General features: G+C 36.7%; 1 protein-coding gene across 1 annotated transcript in view; it reads left to right on the top strand.

The window, feature by feature from the left end:
• The window catches only part of DDX10 (DEAD-box helicase 10), a 243,020-nt gene that overhangs the window by 34,792 nt on the left and 190,211 nt on the right, over nucleotides 1-18,017 (top strand). Inside the window, exons 10-13 of the mRNA XM_079708600.1 lie at nucleotides 8,044-8,145; nucleotides 9,334-9,421; nucleotides 12,401-12,489; nucleotides 15,418-15,892. Of these exons, the coding sequence (XP_079564726.1) occupies nucleotides 8,044-8,145; nucleotides 9,334-9,421; nucleotides 12,401-12,489; nucleotides 15,418-15,892 (754 nt within the window). The remainder of the gene's footprint in view (nucleotides 1-8,043; nucleotides 8,146-9,333; nucleotides 9,422-12,400; nucleotides 12,490-15,417; nucleotides 15,893-18,017) is intronic.

Raw genomic sequence — 18,017 nt, 5'->3', positions numbered from 1 at the left:
ACTCAAGTCTTCTGCCCATTTTTTGAATGAGATTCTTTGGTTTTTGCTATTGTGTGAATTCCTTGAATATTTTATTTTATTTTATTTTGGTTTTTAAAATAAATAAATTTATTTATTTATTTATGGCTGTGTTGGGTCTTCGTTGCTGCGTGCGGGCTTTTCTCTAGTTGTGGCGAGTGGGGGCTACTCTTCGTTGTGGTGCGCAGGCTTCTCATTGCGGTGGCTTCTGTCGTTGCAGAGCACGGGCTCTAGGCACGTGGGCTTCAGTAGTTATGGCACTCAAGGCTCAGTAGCTGTGGCTGGCAGGCTCTAGAGCACCGGCTCAGTAGTTGTGGTGCATGGGCTTAGTTGCTCCACAGCATGTGGGATCTTCCCTGACCAGCGCTTCAACCCATGTCCCCTGCATTGGCAGGCGGATTCTTAACCACTGCGCCACCAGGGAAGCCTGCTTGAATATTTTAGAACTTAACAGATATATGGTTTGCAAATATTTTCTCCCATTCAGTAGGTTGCCTTTTTATTTTGTCGATGGTTTCCTTTTCTGTGCAGGAGCTTTTTATTTTGATGTAGTCCCACTTGTTTGTTTTTGCTTTTGTTGCCTTTGCTTTCGGTGTCACACACAAAAAATCATTGCCAAGAGCAGTGTCAACACTTCATCTTGGCTAGGAGGCCCAGCTTACAGTTAAGTCCCCTACATACAAACGAGTTCTGTTCTGAGAGCGTGTTCATAAGTCCAATTTGTAAGTCCAACAAAGTTAGCCTAGGTACCCAACCAACACAATCGGCTATATAGTACTGTACTGTAATAGGTTTATAATACTTTTCACACAAATAATACATAAAAAACAAACACAAAAAATAAAGAAAACATTTAAATCTTACAGTACAGTACCTTGAAGAGTACAACAGTATAGTACAACAGCTGGCATCCAGGGGCTTGCATCGAGTGAACAGGCAAGAAGAGTTACTGACTGGAGGAGGGAGAGGAGGTGAGAGATGGTAGAGCTGAAGGATTGTCAGCAGTGGGAGACTGAGGGCAAGCTGCAGTTTCACTCACGCCTGACGCTGATGGCACAGATTCTGGTTCCTTGTTGGATTCAACTCTCTCTACCCTCTTGAAAAAACAATCCAGTGATGTCTGGATAGTAGCTCTTTTTTTCTCATCATAGATGACTTGGTAGCACTGGATTGCATTCTGAACAGCTGCTGCAACCTTTGTGTACCATTCTACGTTAGGGTCCTATGCCTGAAAAACTTATCAGTGCCTCCTCAAATAAAGAAAATCCCCTTGCCATTTCCTGCGTCGTGAATCTCTTTGGTTCTTCAGTTACTTCTTCTTCCTCTTTTCTCTCTTGGTCCTTTCTCTGGGCCTCCAATTCCATCAGGTCTTCATTAGTAAGCTCCTCATGTTGTACAGCAAAGGGTTCAATGAAGTCATCCTCTTGCAGATCTAGCTCGAAATAACGAAACTGTACAGTATTACTGTACTCTATACAGTACTGTACAGTAAAGTACACAAAAGCACAACCACTTGTAGAGGATGCATGCACATGACAATGTACGCCAGACACATGAACTAACTTACATGATTGGACATGCGAATGCACGTTCGCATCTTTGAAAGTTCGCAACTTGAAGATTTGTGTGTAGGGAACTTTCTGTATTGGGAGCCAGTAATTTAGAAGCTGCCTACCACACCTAATGTCAAACTTCACTAGTATGTAATTTCAAGTACAAAGGTAATCATGCGGTATAGGTGAAGCAGGAAGAGGTCTGGGACCTCCATTACAGCTCCACAGGTGCATTCTTGCCACATCAGGGTGTGCTGTGGCTCAGATTAACCTCAGAGTCTCTAAGTGATATATGAGGTTTATCATTTACACAGATGGGCCACTGGTGTAGTTACAAAGCTGACCCCAGAGACCTACTCCTTAAATGCATAGGCTGTAAACAAACCTGGTACATCGTCTTAGTATCTCATAGATGAGGACTCTCATGCCAGCAGATCTACCATGTTTGTTTCCCAGGAGGCTTGTCATCGGTATGTTTACGAGGAGGTTTGACTATATCACTTTTTTTTTTGGCCAGGGTAGCTTCTTCCCTGCCCCCTTCTGCACCTCCACAGTGAATGATGGGTTGTGGCTTAGCCATTCACTTCCTAACACATAGCTGGGTGCATATGAATGAACTCATTTAGCCTTTATAATAACCTTATGAGAGAGGTCTTCTTATTAAAAACTGTTTCTCAGAGATTGTGAGGTAAAATGTATCTAAGATCACTCAGGAAGTACCATGGCTGGGATTTATACCTGGGTCTTTCTGACTCTGCAGCTCATGTTCTTGTCAGTGTGCCCCAAACTAGCCATTTTCATTTAATGAAGTCTAGTGGCCGTTGCTTCCATGCAGGGCTTCTAGAATGTCTGAAAGGCAGGTACTTGGAGAAGGAAAGTAGATAGTTCTATTTAAGTTTGCTGCCATTCATGGTCATGAGGATAAACTAAAAATATATGCATTTTCCTTCTTTATTTGGACTGTGAGAGACAGATATCCCATAGTTGATCAAACACTGTCCTTAAAAGTCAAGAAGTTTAGGTTTGGACCTGATGGCTATGTACCCTTGGACCTTGTGTTCTTAACCTCTTTAAGCCTCAGTTTTTTCTCTTATAAAATGGGATTGATCATATCTCTCAGGTTCCTAAAAGTATAATTTTAGGTAGTATCAGTACCACTTTTGTATAGGTTTTCTTTTTATTTTTTTATTTATTTATTTTTGTTTTTGCGGTACGCGGGCCTCTCACCGTTGTGGCCTCTCCCGTTGCGGAGCACAGGCTCTGGACGCGCAGGCTCAATGACCATGGCTCACGGGCCCAGCCGCTCCGCGGCATGTGGGATCTTCCCAAACCCGGGCACGAACCCGTGTCCCCTGCATCGGCAGGCGGACTCTCAACCACTGCGCCATCAGGGAAGCCCTATTTTTAATCTATTAAAACTTTAGTCTTTTTCAAAAAAAAATTGTTTCTGGGGACAGAGTTGACAGAGTTTAATGATTTCTACCCTTACCCTGTGAACTTCATAAATCCTTATACTTACTCAGTTTGCTAGAAGCTTTCCATGCAACGCATGTTAGCCAGCTTGGTTTCTTTCCAGTTGTTTTATGGTGAACCTCATTTGTCAAACTGTTGAGCCTATGTGGTATACCTGTTTGTATTTCTGAGATCTTAGGCTGCAGATGACTTCATCTTTCCTGGAATATTTCCCAGTCTGTCTTTTTCTTTTTTAAATCTAGTGTAGTATCTTTAGATCCTGGAATAAGCTCTGCTTTATACCACGTTGTGCAGGAGAAGCAGAACAATTGGACTCTGATTCTTATGGCTGTCTGTCTGCCTCTGTATGGCTGACTGTACTGTCCTCCCATAGTGATAGGAACTCTTGGGGCTGGTTGCCACAGGTAAGGCTAAGGCATAGGGAGAATAGAAGCAGACAGAGGGCAGGGACAAAAGAGAGAAGGGCTGTGGAATAGCAGAGTGTGACCAACAGTTGTCTCCATTTCTCCACCTCTTGATCATACTTGTATTGTGAACAATGACTAGTATATTAATACAGCCACAGGTGTAGAATTAAGGTCCTAAAGAGACCTAGATCATCTCATTCAAACTGCATAATTTATAAATAAGAAAATGCAATATATAGTGATAAAGTGACTCATTGTCCAAGGTTATAAAGCTAATGAATAGTAGAACTGGGACTTGAAATCAGTTCTGTTGATTCCAAATCCAGTATTTGATCTGCTAGTGCAACTTCTAGTGGTTTGTTCACATTTTTTCACCCACCAAATATTTAGTCACCAGCTTTTAGGTACATACGATATATGTTAGGTCTGAAAGTCAAATTCATACATGTTAATTTAATGGTCAAGATAAGAGAATACACTAATATTGGTAGTACTAGGATGTGTTAAACAAGGTAAGAGTTATATAAAAGATGTAGATTTTTAAAGCTTATAAAGTTTTTACTTGTTTTTAATAACTTGTGTTTTATTACAAAAGAAATGCTTATTTATTATACAAATTTGAGACAATGGGCAAAACAGTTAAACCACCCAAATTCTACCACCTAGAAAAATTTCTTTTTTGTGTATGTTTGTATATATATATTTTTAAATTACAAAAGTTGAATCATTATAAACATTCTTTTATAACCTGATTGATAACCTGGAGAACCAGGCTGGGAGAACTGAGTGGCAGTTGTGAACACTGTCAGATCCTGCTGCAGCAGTTGTTGAAGGTAGGAGTGAGCAAGGTTTAAGGGCCATTTAAAGACTCAACTAGAATGGAGTTTGTGTTGAGGAATCTGAATTGGAGGATTAATGGTTCTTGGGTAGAAGGCAAACTATTGCCAGAATGGCAAGGCCTTTTTCCCTTTCTCTGGCCATACTGTTTCAAGGTTATTTCAATGGAAGAATCACCATTGGGATCCAAGAGTCAGTGGTCTGGATCTCCTAATTTAGCTAGAGATACAAGTGAGCTGTAGGGTATAGAAGTAAGTTTCCTGATATCAGACAGTTATGGTCAATCTATTGAGGATGCTTCTTTCCGGACAGAATTCTGGTATAGTTGAAAAGGAGTATGGAATTGAAAGTGTAGTCATCAGCTAATTATTTATTTATTTAGGCCAATTTCTTGGCCTTTCAGGAACTTTTTTATTTGCTTCCTCTATTGGTTGCTTGCTTTTAAGATTGGCAAATTAATGTAAAATGAAGCTTATCATAAATTCTGAAGAGTTACATAAATGTAACATGGTATTAACACTGATGGTAAAAATGAGACTTTGTTTTGTTTCAGATGCAGGGCTTTTTTTTTTTTTTTTGATGCCTACAGTGTTTCTTAAAATAATCTGTCTAAATATATAGAACTTTAAAATGTAGGTCTTATGAAGAACATTTATTTCTCTATGCATATATTTAGCCTTGGGTCTTGGATATTGCTTTGGAAATATAAAAGCTAGCTCATGGGTAAATAGATTATTCTTGTAAGCATTTTTAAAAAAGGGGGGCAAACGCGCTTATGCTTTTTTAAAAGTGCTTTTCTTTTTGAAATAAAAGCTTACTGGAAAATTTTGGGTGTTGGTATGTGGGAGATAATTTGTGCTTTACGTTGTTTCTGGGAAAAGATGTGTGTGATGTAAAATAGGTAAAATAACCAGTGATGATCTTTATTAAAAGATGCTTGCTTTGTGGGATTCGACTTTGGACATGTTTTTCCATTTTCCTTTGGGAATGTTTTTCTTCTAAATTTAAGTGTTGCAGTCTGTCTTAACCTTAGCCTTTTATGTGTATATTCTCTTAGGTATATTCTGTTAAAGGTTTGAATATGGCCCCTTTGTGACTTTACTCGTGACTTATCCTCCTAGATTATCCCTGGATGCATGAATGGGTAGATAAGATAGATGTAGATGGTTAGTTATGAGTCAGTCTGAAGATCGAGATCTTCATTGGATTCCTTTTTGATATCCTAGAGATTTCTCGTTACCCCTTTGCTGCAGCTCTGGCCTAAGTAGACTTTGGAAGCCTTTCTATTTTCTCTCTCCATCTCTGAATTTGGATGTAGGATGTTAGAAGCGTTTGTTATCCTTCAACCCACTAATCTCCCTTATACCTAATTGTTTTTCTTTGTACCACATGAAATAAGCTTTTTTACTTATGAAGGTAACTGATTTTACCTCAAGAGTCGGGCTGCTTTGAGGGTATTTGGTAAGTGCATACATAGTGAGTCAGTATTAACTGATCTGTGTCCTCTTTGACCTTCACCCTGTCCTTGGTAAAATTTTAGAATTTCAGTAGTTGCGATGTCTCTCAGATATCTTGTTTGTTCAGGTACCTCACTACTTTATAGACTAATAATTTCTGCTCACAGATAGTTTAGTCCAACAGTGCTTAGGGGAAATGCTTTCAATTCATATTTCTTCATAGTAAATTAAGATGAAACATTTGAGTCATACTAGCCTGTATTAAAATACAGGGAAGAAGTTTTTCAGTTGTGAAACAGATTCTTTGTAAAAGGAGTAAATGTATGCTTAATTACTCTCATCTCCCTGTTTAATACAGAAGCATTTAGAAAACATGGAAAAAACAAACAAGCACGAAGTAGCCAAAACTACCCACTGGACTCTCTCAAATGCTGTTTTTCCCCTGGAAAACTTGACTCTCCCCTAACGGTTGACTAATTCCTAATTGTTCTTTAAATCTCAGCTCTTAGATGTCATTTTCTCAGGGCAGTTTTTTTTTTTTTTTTTTTTTTTAAATTCCTAGAGCACATTGTGTAGAGCTCTGTGTTATGTGTTCTTGTAGCTTCCCGTATGTCTACTGTCTACTGTAGCAGTCATATCACTTTGTTGTTATTACGGGTTTTATGTCTATCCCTAATAGTCTGTAAGCTCTGTGACAGCCAGAACTGTATCTGTTTTATCACTCTATTTCAGTGACTGGTATATAGTAGCCCCTTAATTTTTTTAAATTTATGAATTAACTTAAACCTTTTAATACTTTTGATGTTTTATTTCATACTTTTCTGTGTGTCTGGGTATACATAAAAATATATAAACACACATACTTTTGTAATGGTATTACACTGGAGTTTTTTTACCCTTTTGTGTAGGAATAGAATTTTGAAATCAACATGTGAGGTAAAAATTGCTCTTCAGTCTTTGGATTGACAATAAGTCAACAAAGTCAGTTTTCCTCCAGTGTACAGTGATAAAGGTCTGCTTATATACAGTGGTAGTTGGTCTCTCTAGAGACTTATCCAAGGTCCTCTAAAACCAGACTCTCATGTACCTTCTGGCAATCTTTCCTGCTGTGCACTTACATACACTGGCTTCGGTTGAACTTCTCCTGTCTTTAGTTTGCTCTGTGTTTGTCTTGTATTTTCTGGTTCCCACTCCTTTGTTCATGCCATTTATCCTCTTTGGAATACCTCAGCTTTTCCCTTTGTATCCATTTCTAAGGCCCACCTCAAATTCCATCTGCTGTGACATGTTTCTCTTTTTCTCTGGCTAACCCTTAGTGTCCTCCTTTCACTTCTGAGTTCATGGCGCTTCATTGCCAGTGGTTATCCTTTGACACTTGGTGATTTACCATTTTGGGACTGTTTTTTGAGTCTATTGCTTTTGTGTGAGTTTGTCTTTTCTGGTAACCATATTGTTGGATCACTGAAGGCAGGGATATTCATCTTCTATTTATTTGTGTTCTTCACAATTTATACCTGGCACAAAGTTTCTCAGTAAATAGTTTATTTGGTTAACTATAAAAATTTATTTGCCCCTCATATTTATAGCATGAACCCTGAAGAGAATGCTTTGAGATTACTTTTTCTTTTGTGACTTTAAGAAATTTCTACAAATACCTGATTCTATTCTGTCTTACTGCTTGCATGTAATATCTAAGGTGTCAAGGAAATCTGTATATAAGTAGCACAAGAAGCTTAAGTAACTATGGGGTGCCTTATGGCCCACTTACATAGAAATTTTTGATGGTGCACGTATACTAGGTGAAGGAAGAGAAATCATGGATTAGAGGTAGTAAGTTTTCCAGTGGAGCAGAGATCCCCTTATAACTGATGCCTCTGAACTCGGAACCATGTTATTCCCAAGGTAGAAGAAAAATTTCCGGGAAGATGATTAGATTTCCTTAATGTATTGGGAGCCATGTTTATTAAATGATTAATTTTATTACAGCAGTCTTGTGACTTGAATGAGAAATTGTCTCCTTGCTATAGGTAGACCGTTATTTAAGAAATTCTTCTTAATTGATTTGTCTCTTCTACTGTGGTATAGCCTAAAAATCAATGGGAATTGTAACTAGTGATGGATTTTGAAAAAGGTGTTCAAGAGCCCTAGTTTTCTGTTGTCACAGATGTTAAAAAAATGGTATTCCTAATATTTACTAATTTGGTGAACTTGCTTTCGTGTTACCTGTTGATCAAACTGTTAAAATGTAAAGTGCAGATTGCATTAATGTGGAAGGGATTTTGTTTGTGTTTTGTTTAGGTACAAAGAGGATGGTGAAGCTCTATTAATTTTGCTTCCCTCAGAAGAAAAAGGGATGGTGCAGCAGCTTCTTCAGAAGAAAGTGCCTGTGAAGGAAATCAAGTAAGAACTATTTGCTGTCTTGATATTATTGTTAGAAAAATGAAGGCATGAAATTATTATGCCTAATTATGTATACCTAATTCCTTCCTCCCTCTAAGCTTTTCTGCTGTATGATTTTGGACTTTTTGTTTGCTTTGTTTTTAACAACTTTTTTAGAAGACTGTCATCGGAGAAAACAAGATGAAAAAGAGACCTTGTTAGCATCAGGAGGCATTGATGGTTGAAAGGATTAAACCTCTTGGATGAACTTATTTTTGGGGTTGTCTGTCTATTTCAGAGGATTGTCCTCTCCTGTCATTGAAGATGTTTAGATTGAGTGTCAGCAGAATTGATTGTAGTCTCACTTATATTGGGGCCCTTGAAACACCCTGCTTTCATTTGGAGGAAAATAACTTGGGAGGGTGGTTAGATGTGGTGGAGGAGTGGATAAGAGTTTAGATGAAACAAGATTGGGTGTGAGTTGATAGTTGTTGAGGCTGAGTGAAAGTTTTCTACCTTTGTATATTTTGATATTTTCTACAATTAAAAAAAGTAAAAAACACCTCATCTGCCACCACCTATTACCACTCCAGCTTTTCAGGAACAAAATTGTTCAGTCTAAAATCAAGGAAACAAGTGGAATTTCCTTTGTGAAACCTAGAATGGATGCTTGTAAGAATTACATCCTTTCCTGTAATTTTCATTCTAAACCCGGGCAGATTTAAGTAACCATTCTATTATGTTATGCCTGATTTCTAGTTAAGGAAAACAATATTTATATCCTTGGCTACTTGTTTATTATTTGACTTTTGTTTTATGGTATTTGACTGAAAACGGAAATCGTATAAAAATGACGTTTGCTTTCATTTATTCCATTTCATTGATGATCCACCTCCCACAAGAGGCTACTTTCTATCCTTAAAGACTTAAGAAGTGAACATTGCTAATTGTGGTGTTAACCTAATCTTTCACTCACTCAGCATGGGTTGTTTAGAGAAAATGTCAATTTTACATTTCTTTTTCCTGCATTATTCAAAATATGCAGAGTCAAATTTCTGTCTAGTGTAATTTCAGTCTAATCTGGGTCATAGATGAGAAATAATGTTATAGATTTAAAAAATACTGAGGAAAATAGAAAATGCTGTGTACTGTTTTCAGTTTCTAAAATTGAGATGTCTTAGTTTAATCTTTATCTTTTTGTTACAAAAGAATCAATCCAGAAAAACTTACAGACATTCAGAAAAAATTGGAATCGTTTTTAGCTCAAGATCAAGATTTAAAAGAAAGAGCTCAAAGGGTAAGTCATTTTTGAATTTGATACCTTCAGTGGAATAGAGCATATAATAAAGTTACGCTGTATCATTTTCTACTACTTCTAGGTTGCATAGTTATGCTTCATATATTCAGGTAGTATAAAGTTCAGGTAAGTTTAACTTATTCTTTAACTTTGAAAAAATTCTGTATTTCTTTTTTTTAAAAAAATTTTTGGCTGCACAGCGTGGCATGTGGGATCTTGGTTCCCCAACCAGGGAGTGAACCCGTGTCCCTTGCAGTGGAAGCGTGGAGTCTTAATCACTGGACCACCAGGGAAGTGCTAAAAGTATATATTTCTTATAGTAACTTGGAAAAATGTCTATTTGTCCATAATCTTGTCAGACATATAGAAAATCCTCAATGATTTTTAAGTGCACAATGGCTGGATTTCTAATATACTTGATAAAGTTTTCAACTTTTGATTTCTTCAGTTAAGTTATTATTAACTTCTGACTGCACTTTCTTCACTGTAAAATTAACATCTTATATTAGATTAAATTTCTAGAAAGCATAGCACTCTTGGTAAATTCTCTTTAGGAATGAGATTTTAATCTATAAGTATGACAGTGTTCCCAAACTGCTTTTTTTGGACTTAGAAATCCTCTTGATTAGCAAATGCACAAAGAATTGTCACTTTTAGTTATACTTATTTTTTAGTTCTTAGAGTACCCAGCGGTAGATTCTTTAGAAAAGGAAGATGTGAAATTATTTTGCGTTGTGCTTACAGCTGTCCAATCTTTGAATTGACAAATATTTGAGTCCCTGTTATGAAGTTCTTCATTTTCAGCACTTGTTTACTTATATTTTAGTTACGAGATCTACATAGGATATCTACATCTGCATCTCCCATAACTCAACAACGAGTTGAAGAGTAGGAATTCAGAGATTGGAGGAAGAAAATAAAGAGGAGGCATGGAAAGGGCATCCTCAGTAGACAGAGGAGCCTGAGCAGAAAGTCAGTAGTCAGTCTTTTGTGTGATGGTTTTGAAACTGGATATTCTAAGCAAAGAAGTTTTATTTAAAGAGAAGATCTTATGTTTAAAAAATTAACTTAGGTTATATTTTATCAAATTATTGTCACTGTGCTTAAAATACCAACATTAGTGATGAAAGCTAAAATTCAGATGCTTAGTATGTGCTAGGCACTTAGTTGCAGCATGACCCGATTACATGACAGTTTGGTTTTTTTTTTTACATGATAGTTTGATATGCATTGTGTTATCTAATCTTGCCAACAACCTGCGAGGTAGGTGATATAGATTTGACTTTATAGATGGGAAAATAGGAGCTGAGGAAATTAAAAATTGTCCAGGGTGACGTAGCTATTAAGTGGCAGACCTAAGATTTAAATCCAGGTCTTTCTTCAGAACTTCCATGATACATCAGGAGAAGTTAATTCCAAAGTATAAGAGAACCAAATAATGAACTGTGCGTAGTTAAACTTCTGTAAGCTCACTTCACCTGAAATCTAATGAAAAGGGTCTTTAAACAGATTTTTTTTTTCTTAGTTTTTGGGCATATCTTTAGGCATGGAAACATTTATGTGCATGTTTTGCCTAGCAGACATACTTTAAGCTAGGAGTTAAATCTTCTGGAAGCTTTGGAAATAGTATGCACATTTGAAAATAATATACATGAATTCTGATGTCATGACTTTGTGCATACTTAGGACATTCTATTATGAATCAGGAAATATGAAACACTGGAAGGATGTCGTTTCACTGGTTTCTGTGTATAACAAATGAGCCTTCCAGAATAAGATTATAGAAAAGCACATTGAAATAAATGATGTGATTTACTGGGTGTCACGCATGGTTTAGCAGAACGGCTAACTGTTGTCAGCTGCAGCAAGCTATCTAATTTCATAGAAGCGATTTTCTAGCTTTTGATTATAATCTGGATAGAACAAAAACAATAAGCAGCTGGGATGATTTCTTGTAGAGGATTGTAGGGGAAAAAATTATCCTTGAATTATTCATTTTAATGCCTGTGGAGACAGGGAAAATGGTTTGAAGATAAGTGTAAATTGTTTGAAGAAAGGATTAGTGTAAAGTTAGAGAAAATGTGAAGTTTCAGAAATATAGAAATGGGAATTAAATATACTTTACAAAAATTAATTTTAAAATCAAAAAATAAAACTCCTGCTTACATGTGTTTCACCATCTTTGCTGCCTGTTTATTTTACAGACTGACAGAGGATCCAGGACCATGTTTACTTTTTAGTTTGTAATAGCTCTTGGTATAAAGATAGTTTACTTACTTTCTTTTTTTTTTTTAACACAGAAGAAAAATATTACAAGTTAATGACAGATTACTTGAAATTATGACAATTAATTACTTGAAATTATAATAAAAAAGAAAAAGCTTTAGGAATAAACTTTTCCTGTTATGATTTTATTAAGCTTAATATAAGTACAGTAAAATTTTATTTTGTTGTAGTAGTCAAAGGATGTTTTCAAGTAATAATTATTACTTATAACTGGTATTCATTGGGACTTAATGTATTCCAGAAGAAATGCCGAGTATTCTACATGCATTTTCTCATTTAATTCTCATAACACTCTGTTATATTATGTTTGATAGATGAGGAAACTGACAGAGAAATGAGAAACTTGCTCAGCTAGTAAGATGTGGAGCTCAGATTTCAACTGTATTATTCCAAAGCCTGTGTTTTTCCCTATTAATGCACCTGAATGGTATTAACTTCTAGAATAGCTTTTTGAGAAGGTTATGTCTTAACGTTGAGTTGGCTTGATGAAACCAAATTTAAAATCTTTTCTAATATTACAATTCGAAAAAGGTAGGTTTTTTTGTTTTTGTGGGATGACATATACTCAGCTATTTTTGAGGTTTTTCACTACTGTTGAATTTATCCCTTTGATTAATTTTTTTATCTCAGTTAAAATTCATTTTCCATTTCTGACTAGTATATATCTTACACTTCAACCTTTTATGTTTACAGTGTTTTGTCTCTTACATACGTTCAGTGTATCTGATGAAGAATAAAGAAATATTTGATGTGAGCAAGTTACCTATACCTGAATATGCCCTGTAAGTATTCATATTATAGTTTTGTTTGTGAATCCTTAAAGTTAGAGGGAATTTGTTTGAAACCTGGTTTTGAGAGTCTTAGTTTAAACCACTGTGCCTTACCTTAAAAGAATCTGTTGAAGATTTGCAGAGAAAAAGATTATATAAACTGTAGAAAACTGGTTGAGCATTCAGTTCAGTCAGGAATTTCAGTCAGGAAGAAGTTTCTTACTTGTAAGTATGAATTCCTGAAAGTTACACTGGCAGTTTGCTGTAGTTTGGGCTTAAAGGAGATGGAGAGCAATTGACAAGCATTCTTTGACATCTTTAAATGTCTATAGCCCTCTTGTTTTCTAAAAAGCTGGCTTGGTTTACTGTAGTTCTTTTTATGCTTTGGATGCAAGTCTCTTTGTCAGTTCTTCCCTTCTTTTAGATTGGAGATTGGTTTCCCATGCTGCTTATTGCCTGGATATTCTTTGTGTCTTGGTGTTTCTTACAGGTGCTCACAGTTACCATGGCAAAGTGTCTGTCTTTCGTAATTGTGGTTACTATTATATGAAAACGGAACTCTTGGTCTTGTTTTGGCTTAGTAGTTGAAGGATTTTTTTTCCTAACCTTTTCAGGTATAAAGGAGGAGCATCTGTTTTTCAGTGGGGTCCCACCTGTGGGAAAAGCATTGACAGAATCCTATAGAAGCACCTTTAAGGTTACTCATACTTTGAATGTCAGATTGAAATCTCCTAGTCTGTGATGAAATATGTACTTTCAAAGCAAGGTCTGTGTATTTGGCCTGCTTTCCAGGAATTCGAGTACCTTTACCTTTAAGTTGAGTCTAATAAAAACTTGTATCCGAGTGAGCTGCTGTTTTCCATTCTTCATGTTAGATTGCAAGTTCATTATAACAGGTAATTTGTCAGTTGTAACATTTTAGAGCCATTTAATTTGCTAGATAACAAAGTAAGGTCACTGACTTTTTGTTTAGGTAATGGATGGAAAATCACATGCCATGGATAACATGTTTTTGTTTGCTTATCTCTTTACGAATTTTAAAATTTCTGAATATGATTCATGGTTTAGGTTATTAGCTGATTTTTGTGCTTCATGAAGTTCTATCCTGGTTTCCTGGTTTTCTCATTGACATAGCTGAGATATTAGCAAACAGGAGAGGCACAGGTCTTTTAATGCTGCAGGGCCATACTTAGAGGACATTTTGTTGCCACAGATGCCAGTAAATCTCATCTGTTTACCGTTGAAGACCTTTGCTCTTTGTTGGTGATGCTTAGGGAAGCAGAAAGTTAAATTCTGAGCCTAAATTACTGGTACAGTTTAACTTGGTGTTTTAATTTAATTTTTGTGGATTTTAGATGTATAATTTCCTTGATCTATAATTTCCTTTAGAAGCCTTTGATACCTAAAACAGTGCTATGTGTGTAGAATAAAATAAAGTTTTAAAAAACGATTTTACTGAAGAAATATGTTTTATTTATTTATTTATATTAGTAAAATGCTTTTTTGAATATTAAAGAAATATGTTTTAAATACCTAATATGTCTAGTTCATTGAGCTAGGCATTAAAATTATAGATGTGGGGCTTCCCTGGTGGTGCAGTGGTTGAGAGTCCGCCTGCCAATGCAGGGGACACGGGTTCGTGCCCCGGTCCGGGAGGATCCCACATGCCGCGGAGCGGCTAGGCCCGTGAGCCATGGCCGCTGAGCCTGCACGTCCGGAGCCTGTGCTCCGCAATGGGAGAGGCCACAACAGTGAGAGGCCCGCGTACTGCAAAAGAAAAAAAAAAAATTATAGCTGTATGGTTATGTACTTCTACCTTAAAGGAAGTCCAAGTTTAGTAGCAGAGAAAGACGTGTAAATGTAACTGTAATACATTGAGAGAAATGCTCTGATGCGTATTGAGTTTGTGATCCTAACTGTATCCGCTATAACAGTAATAATGACAAGTGCTCAGTAGTGGCTGCCTGTGTGCTAGGCACTGTTTTAGATGCATTGCCTCTGTGAACTCATTTTATTTTTATAATGACCCTATAATGTAGATACTCTTGTCATTCCATTTGGCAAATGAGAGAACTGAGGTATAGAGAGGTTTAATAATGTCCTTTGATCATATAGCTAATAGGTGACAGAGCCAGGATTTTAAACTCAACAGTTCTATTTATGAATCCAGGTTTTACAACCACACCTCTCAGTTTCTGTGAATTGTGTCTTACAGGAAAAAGGCAGTTGGTCCATTTTCTAATGTTAGCTTTTTATTATAGCAGGCCTTGCTTTAAGAGTTTCTTTTCAATTCATCTGTGGGAACTTAGAAGCTGGGAAAGACCTGACCATAAAGTAAATCTTGATCTTAGAAGGAGAAAATAAGATTTTTTTTTCTTTTTTGGTCTCAAGTATAAAAATCCATTTTTATAGAAGTGATTGTGCCACATTATGTGTGTTAGAAGGGAGGATGATAATACTTGAGTTCATTCATTGCAGAGAACTGTGTTTTGTTCTTTCATGGTCATGTCTTTTCCAGCTTTAGTATTTATATTTTACAAAGTATTTTCATATAGTTAGTACATCAGATATTTATAACAACTGTGAGATAGGCCTGGTAGTTATTGTTATCTCACATTTGAGAAAGCTGAGGCTGAGAGAGTTATACTGGAAATAGGCAGATTTAGTAGTTGAACTGTTCCCTTGTTTCTGGTCTCATGCTCTTTACTTTGTTAACTGTGTTACCATCTTAATGGAAAATGGGGTATCTCCAATATTTTCTGACAGGTATTCATTATCTTTTAGATCACCTAACGTGTCAAGATTGAGTTGTATCTCTGAGGAACATTTTCTTAAAAAAAAGTTCCAAAAATCTCAACTCCTGAGAAACCATTTCATAATAAACTCATAAACACACCATCAGTGTGCTGAGATAACTGTTTTCATTTGCTCATATTTAAGGTCTCTTGGTCTTGCTGTGGCGCCACGGGTAAGATTTCTTCAGCGAATGCAAAAACAACCCAACAGAGAACTGGTAGTGAGTCAAGATAATCAAGTAATTGAGCCAAGGACTCTCTCCCTCACCAATGATGAAGTGGAAGAATTTAGAGCCTACTTCAATGAGAAAATATCTATTTTCCAGAAAGGTGGGAAAATACCAGAAGGGACAGGGTACAGACTGGCTAGTGGTGTTAGTGATGAAGAGGAGGAAGAGAAAGAATGTGAAGAAGAAATGGAAGAGAAACCGGGAAAGACAAAAGGGTCTCAACCTCAGTCTGTCCCTAGCAGCAAAGAGTCACAGAAGAACAAAGAAGTTCCTGTGCAGTTCTTGGACAGAGATGATGACGAGGAGGACGATGGCCTCAATGCTGACTTCTTTAAGGTGAAGAGGCACAATGTGTTTGGGTTGGATCTTAAAGAGAATAAAACATTACAGGTAAGTTTACCCCTAGTGGAGGATCTTCTATTATTTCCTACCACTGCTTACCACGTGCTGCCTGTTGCCTTTGGGGAGCTATGGGAAAATAACCAGGAGAAATTGGTAGAATGATTTTCTTTGCTGTGAACTCTCCCTCCTTCTCCATCTTTAACGATTGAATAGGTGCTTAAGAATTCTCATTTTTCATAACTTTGGGACTTCTAAGAGGTTGACAGCTTTAATCTTTTCATTTATTGGTTTTCTGATGCATGTTTTAAAAAGTAGCCAGTTTCATGATTATAAGATTAAGTAATAAGGTGATGGGGTTTCGTGGTTTATGATGTGAGGATCCTTCATTGTGATTCTTAGTATACTACTTTCTGATTTAAATAATTATAAATATTCCTTATAACAATTCAATCTCTCTAAACTTTTAATGAGACATTTGGTTTTGGGCACCAATCCAGAATCTTAAAAAGAAAGCCAGCACTTCTATTTAAAGGCCGCTTATGAAGGTTTATTAAGTTTCACATAGGTCCTTTGTTTCTCACTAGGCACCTGCTAGGAGGAATGAAAGAGATAATCAAGGTAAAGCACCTGTTTCCTGGGGTGCTTATAGGTGCACAGTAAATGTTTCTCCACCCTTCCCTTATTTTCGTTTTAATTTTGTATGCCTTATTCTTGATCATTTCTTTGGAGAGAATTGAATGAAAAATGAACCTGAACTCTTATTCTTTATACAATTCTAAGAGTCACAATAGGAAATATTAAATTTTGAACTATGAAACTTGGATAGGTGTTTTTTAAAATTAATTAATTAATTATTATTTTTGGCTGTGTTGGATCTTCATTGCTGTGTGCAGCTTTCTCTAGTTGCAACGAGCGTGGGCTTCTCATTGCAGTGGCTTCTCTTGTTGCGGAGCACGGGCTCTAGAGCACACGGGCTTCAGTAGATGTGGCGCATGGGCTCTAGAGCGCAGGCTCAGTAGTTGTGGCTCACGGGCCTAGTTGCTCCACCGCATGTGGGGTCTTCCCAGACCAGGGCTTGAACCCGTGTCCCCTGCATTGGCAGGCGGATTCTTAACCACTGTGCCACCAGGGAAGCCCTGGATAGGTGTTTTTTTAAGTAACTAAATAAAAATTTTAAAAGTAGCAAACATACTTACTGAGTACTTTATGTATTAGGCATTTTCTAAACATTATCTCATTTGGTCCTTGAATAACCCTATAGGTAAGTACTCTATACAAGTAAGAGGGAAAAAACGGAGATACAGAGATAATAAAATAATGAGGTGCACAATTAATTATTGACAAAGTTGGAGTTTGAATCTAGGTATTCTCACTCTAATCATATCTTGACCAATAATCTGTTTTTTTGAAGTCTGATTTAGGTTTTCTCTTATGTTTTCTTCTGGACTTTTTATAGTTTTAGCACTTGAGTTTAGGACTAGTGTTCATTTCAATTTAATTTTTGTGTATGGTGTGAGGTAAGGGTCGAGGTTCCAATGCCTCCCTCCCCCGATGTGGATGTCCAGTTGAACCAGTACTGTTTTCTGAAATTACTGTCCTTTTTCCATTCTAGTTACCTTGACTCTTTGTTGAAAGTTAGTTGACCATGTATGTGTAGGTCTCTGTGTTGACTCACTTGGTTTTATACAGTTACCCTTTCATAAATTACACCGGTGTCGATTAGTATAGCTTTATGGTAAATCTCAAGTCAGATAGTGTTAGTCTTCCAACTTGATATTTAAAAAAATTTTGAGCATTTTTAGACCACTGCATTTCCCTGTAAGTTTTTGAATCAGCTAGTTAATATTTACAGAAAGTCTTTGCATATTTTCATTGAGATTGCATTGAATCTATAAATCTATTTGGGGAAAATTAACAATATTGACTCTTCCAATTCAATATATGACATATCTTTCCATTTATCTAGGCCTTCTTTAATATCTTTTAGCATTTTTTAATAATTTTAAGCATGTGCGTCTTACCACATATTTTGTTAGAGCCATCTCTTACTATTTATTTATTTTTTTTTTGTGGTACTTGGGCCTCTCACTGTTGTGGCCTCCCCCGTTGCGGAGCACAGGCTCCGGACGCGCAGGCTCAGCGGCCATGGCTCACGGGCCCAGCCGCTCCATGG

This window comes from Hyperoodon ampullatus (assembly GCF_949752795.1).
Source record: "Hyperoodon ampullatus genome assembly, chromosome: 7".
Lineage (NCBI taxonomy): Eukaryota > Metazoa > Chordata > Mammalia > Artiodactyla > Ziphiidae > Hyperoodon > Hyperoodon ampullatus.
Note: the sequence above shows the minus strand (reverse complement) of the source record. Positions and strands in the feature narration are given on the sequence as shown.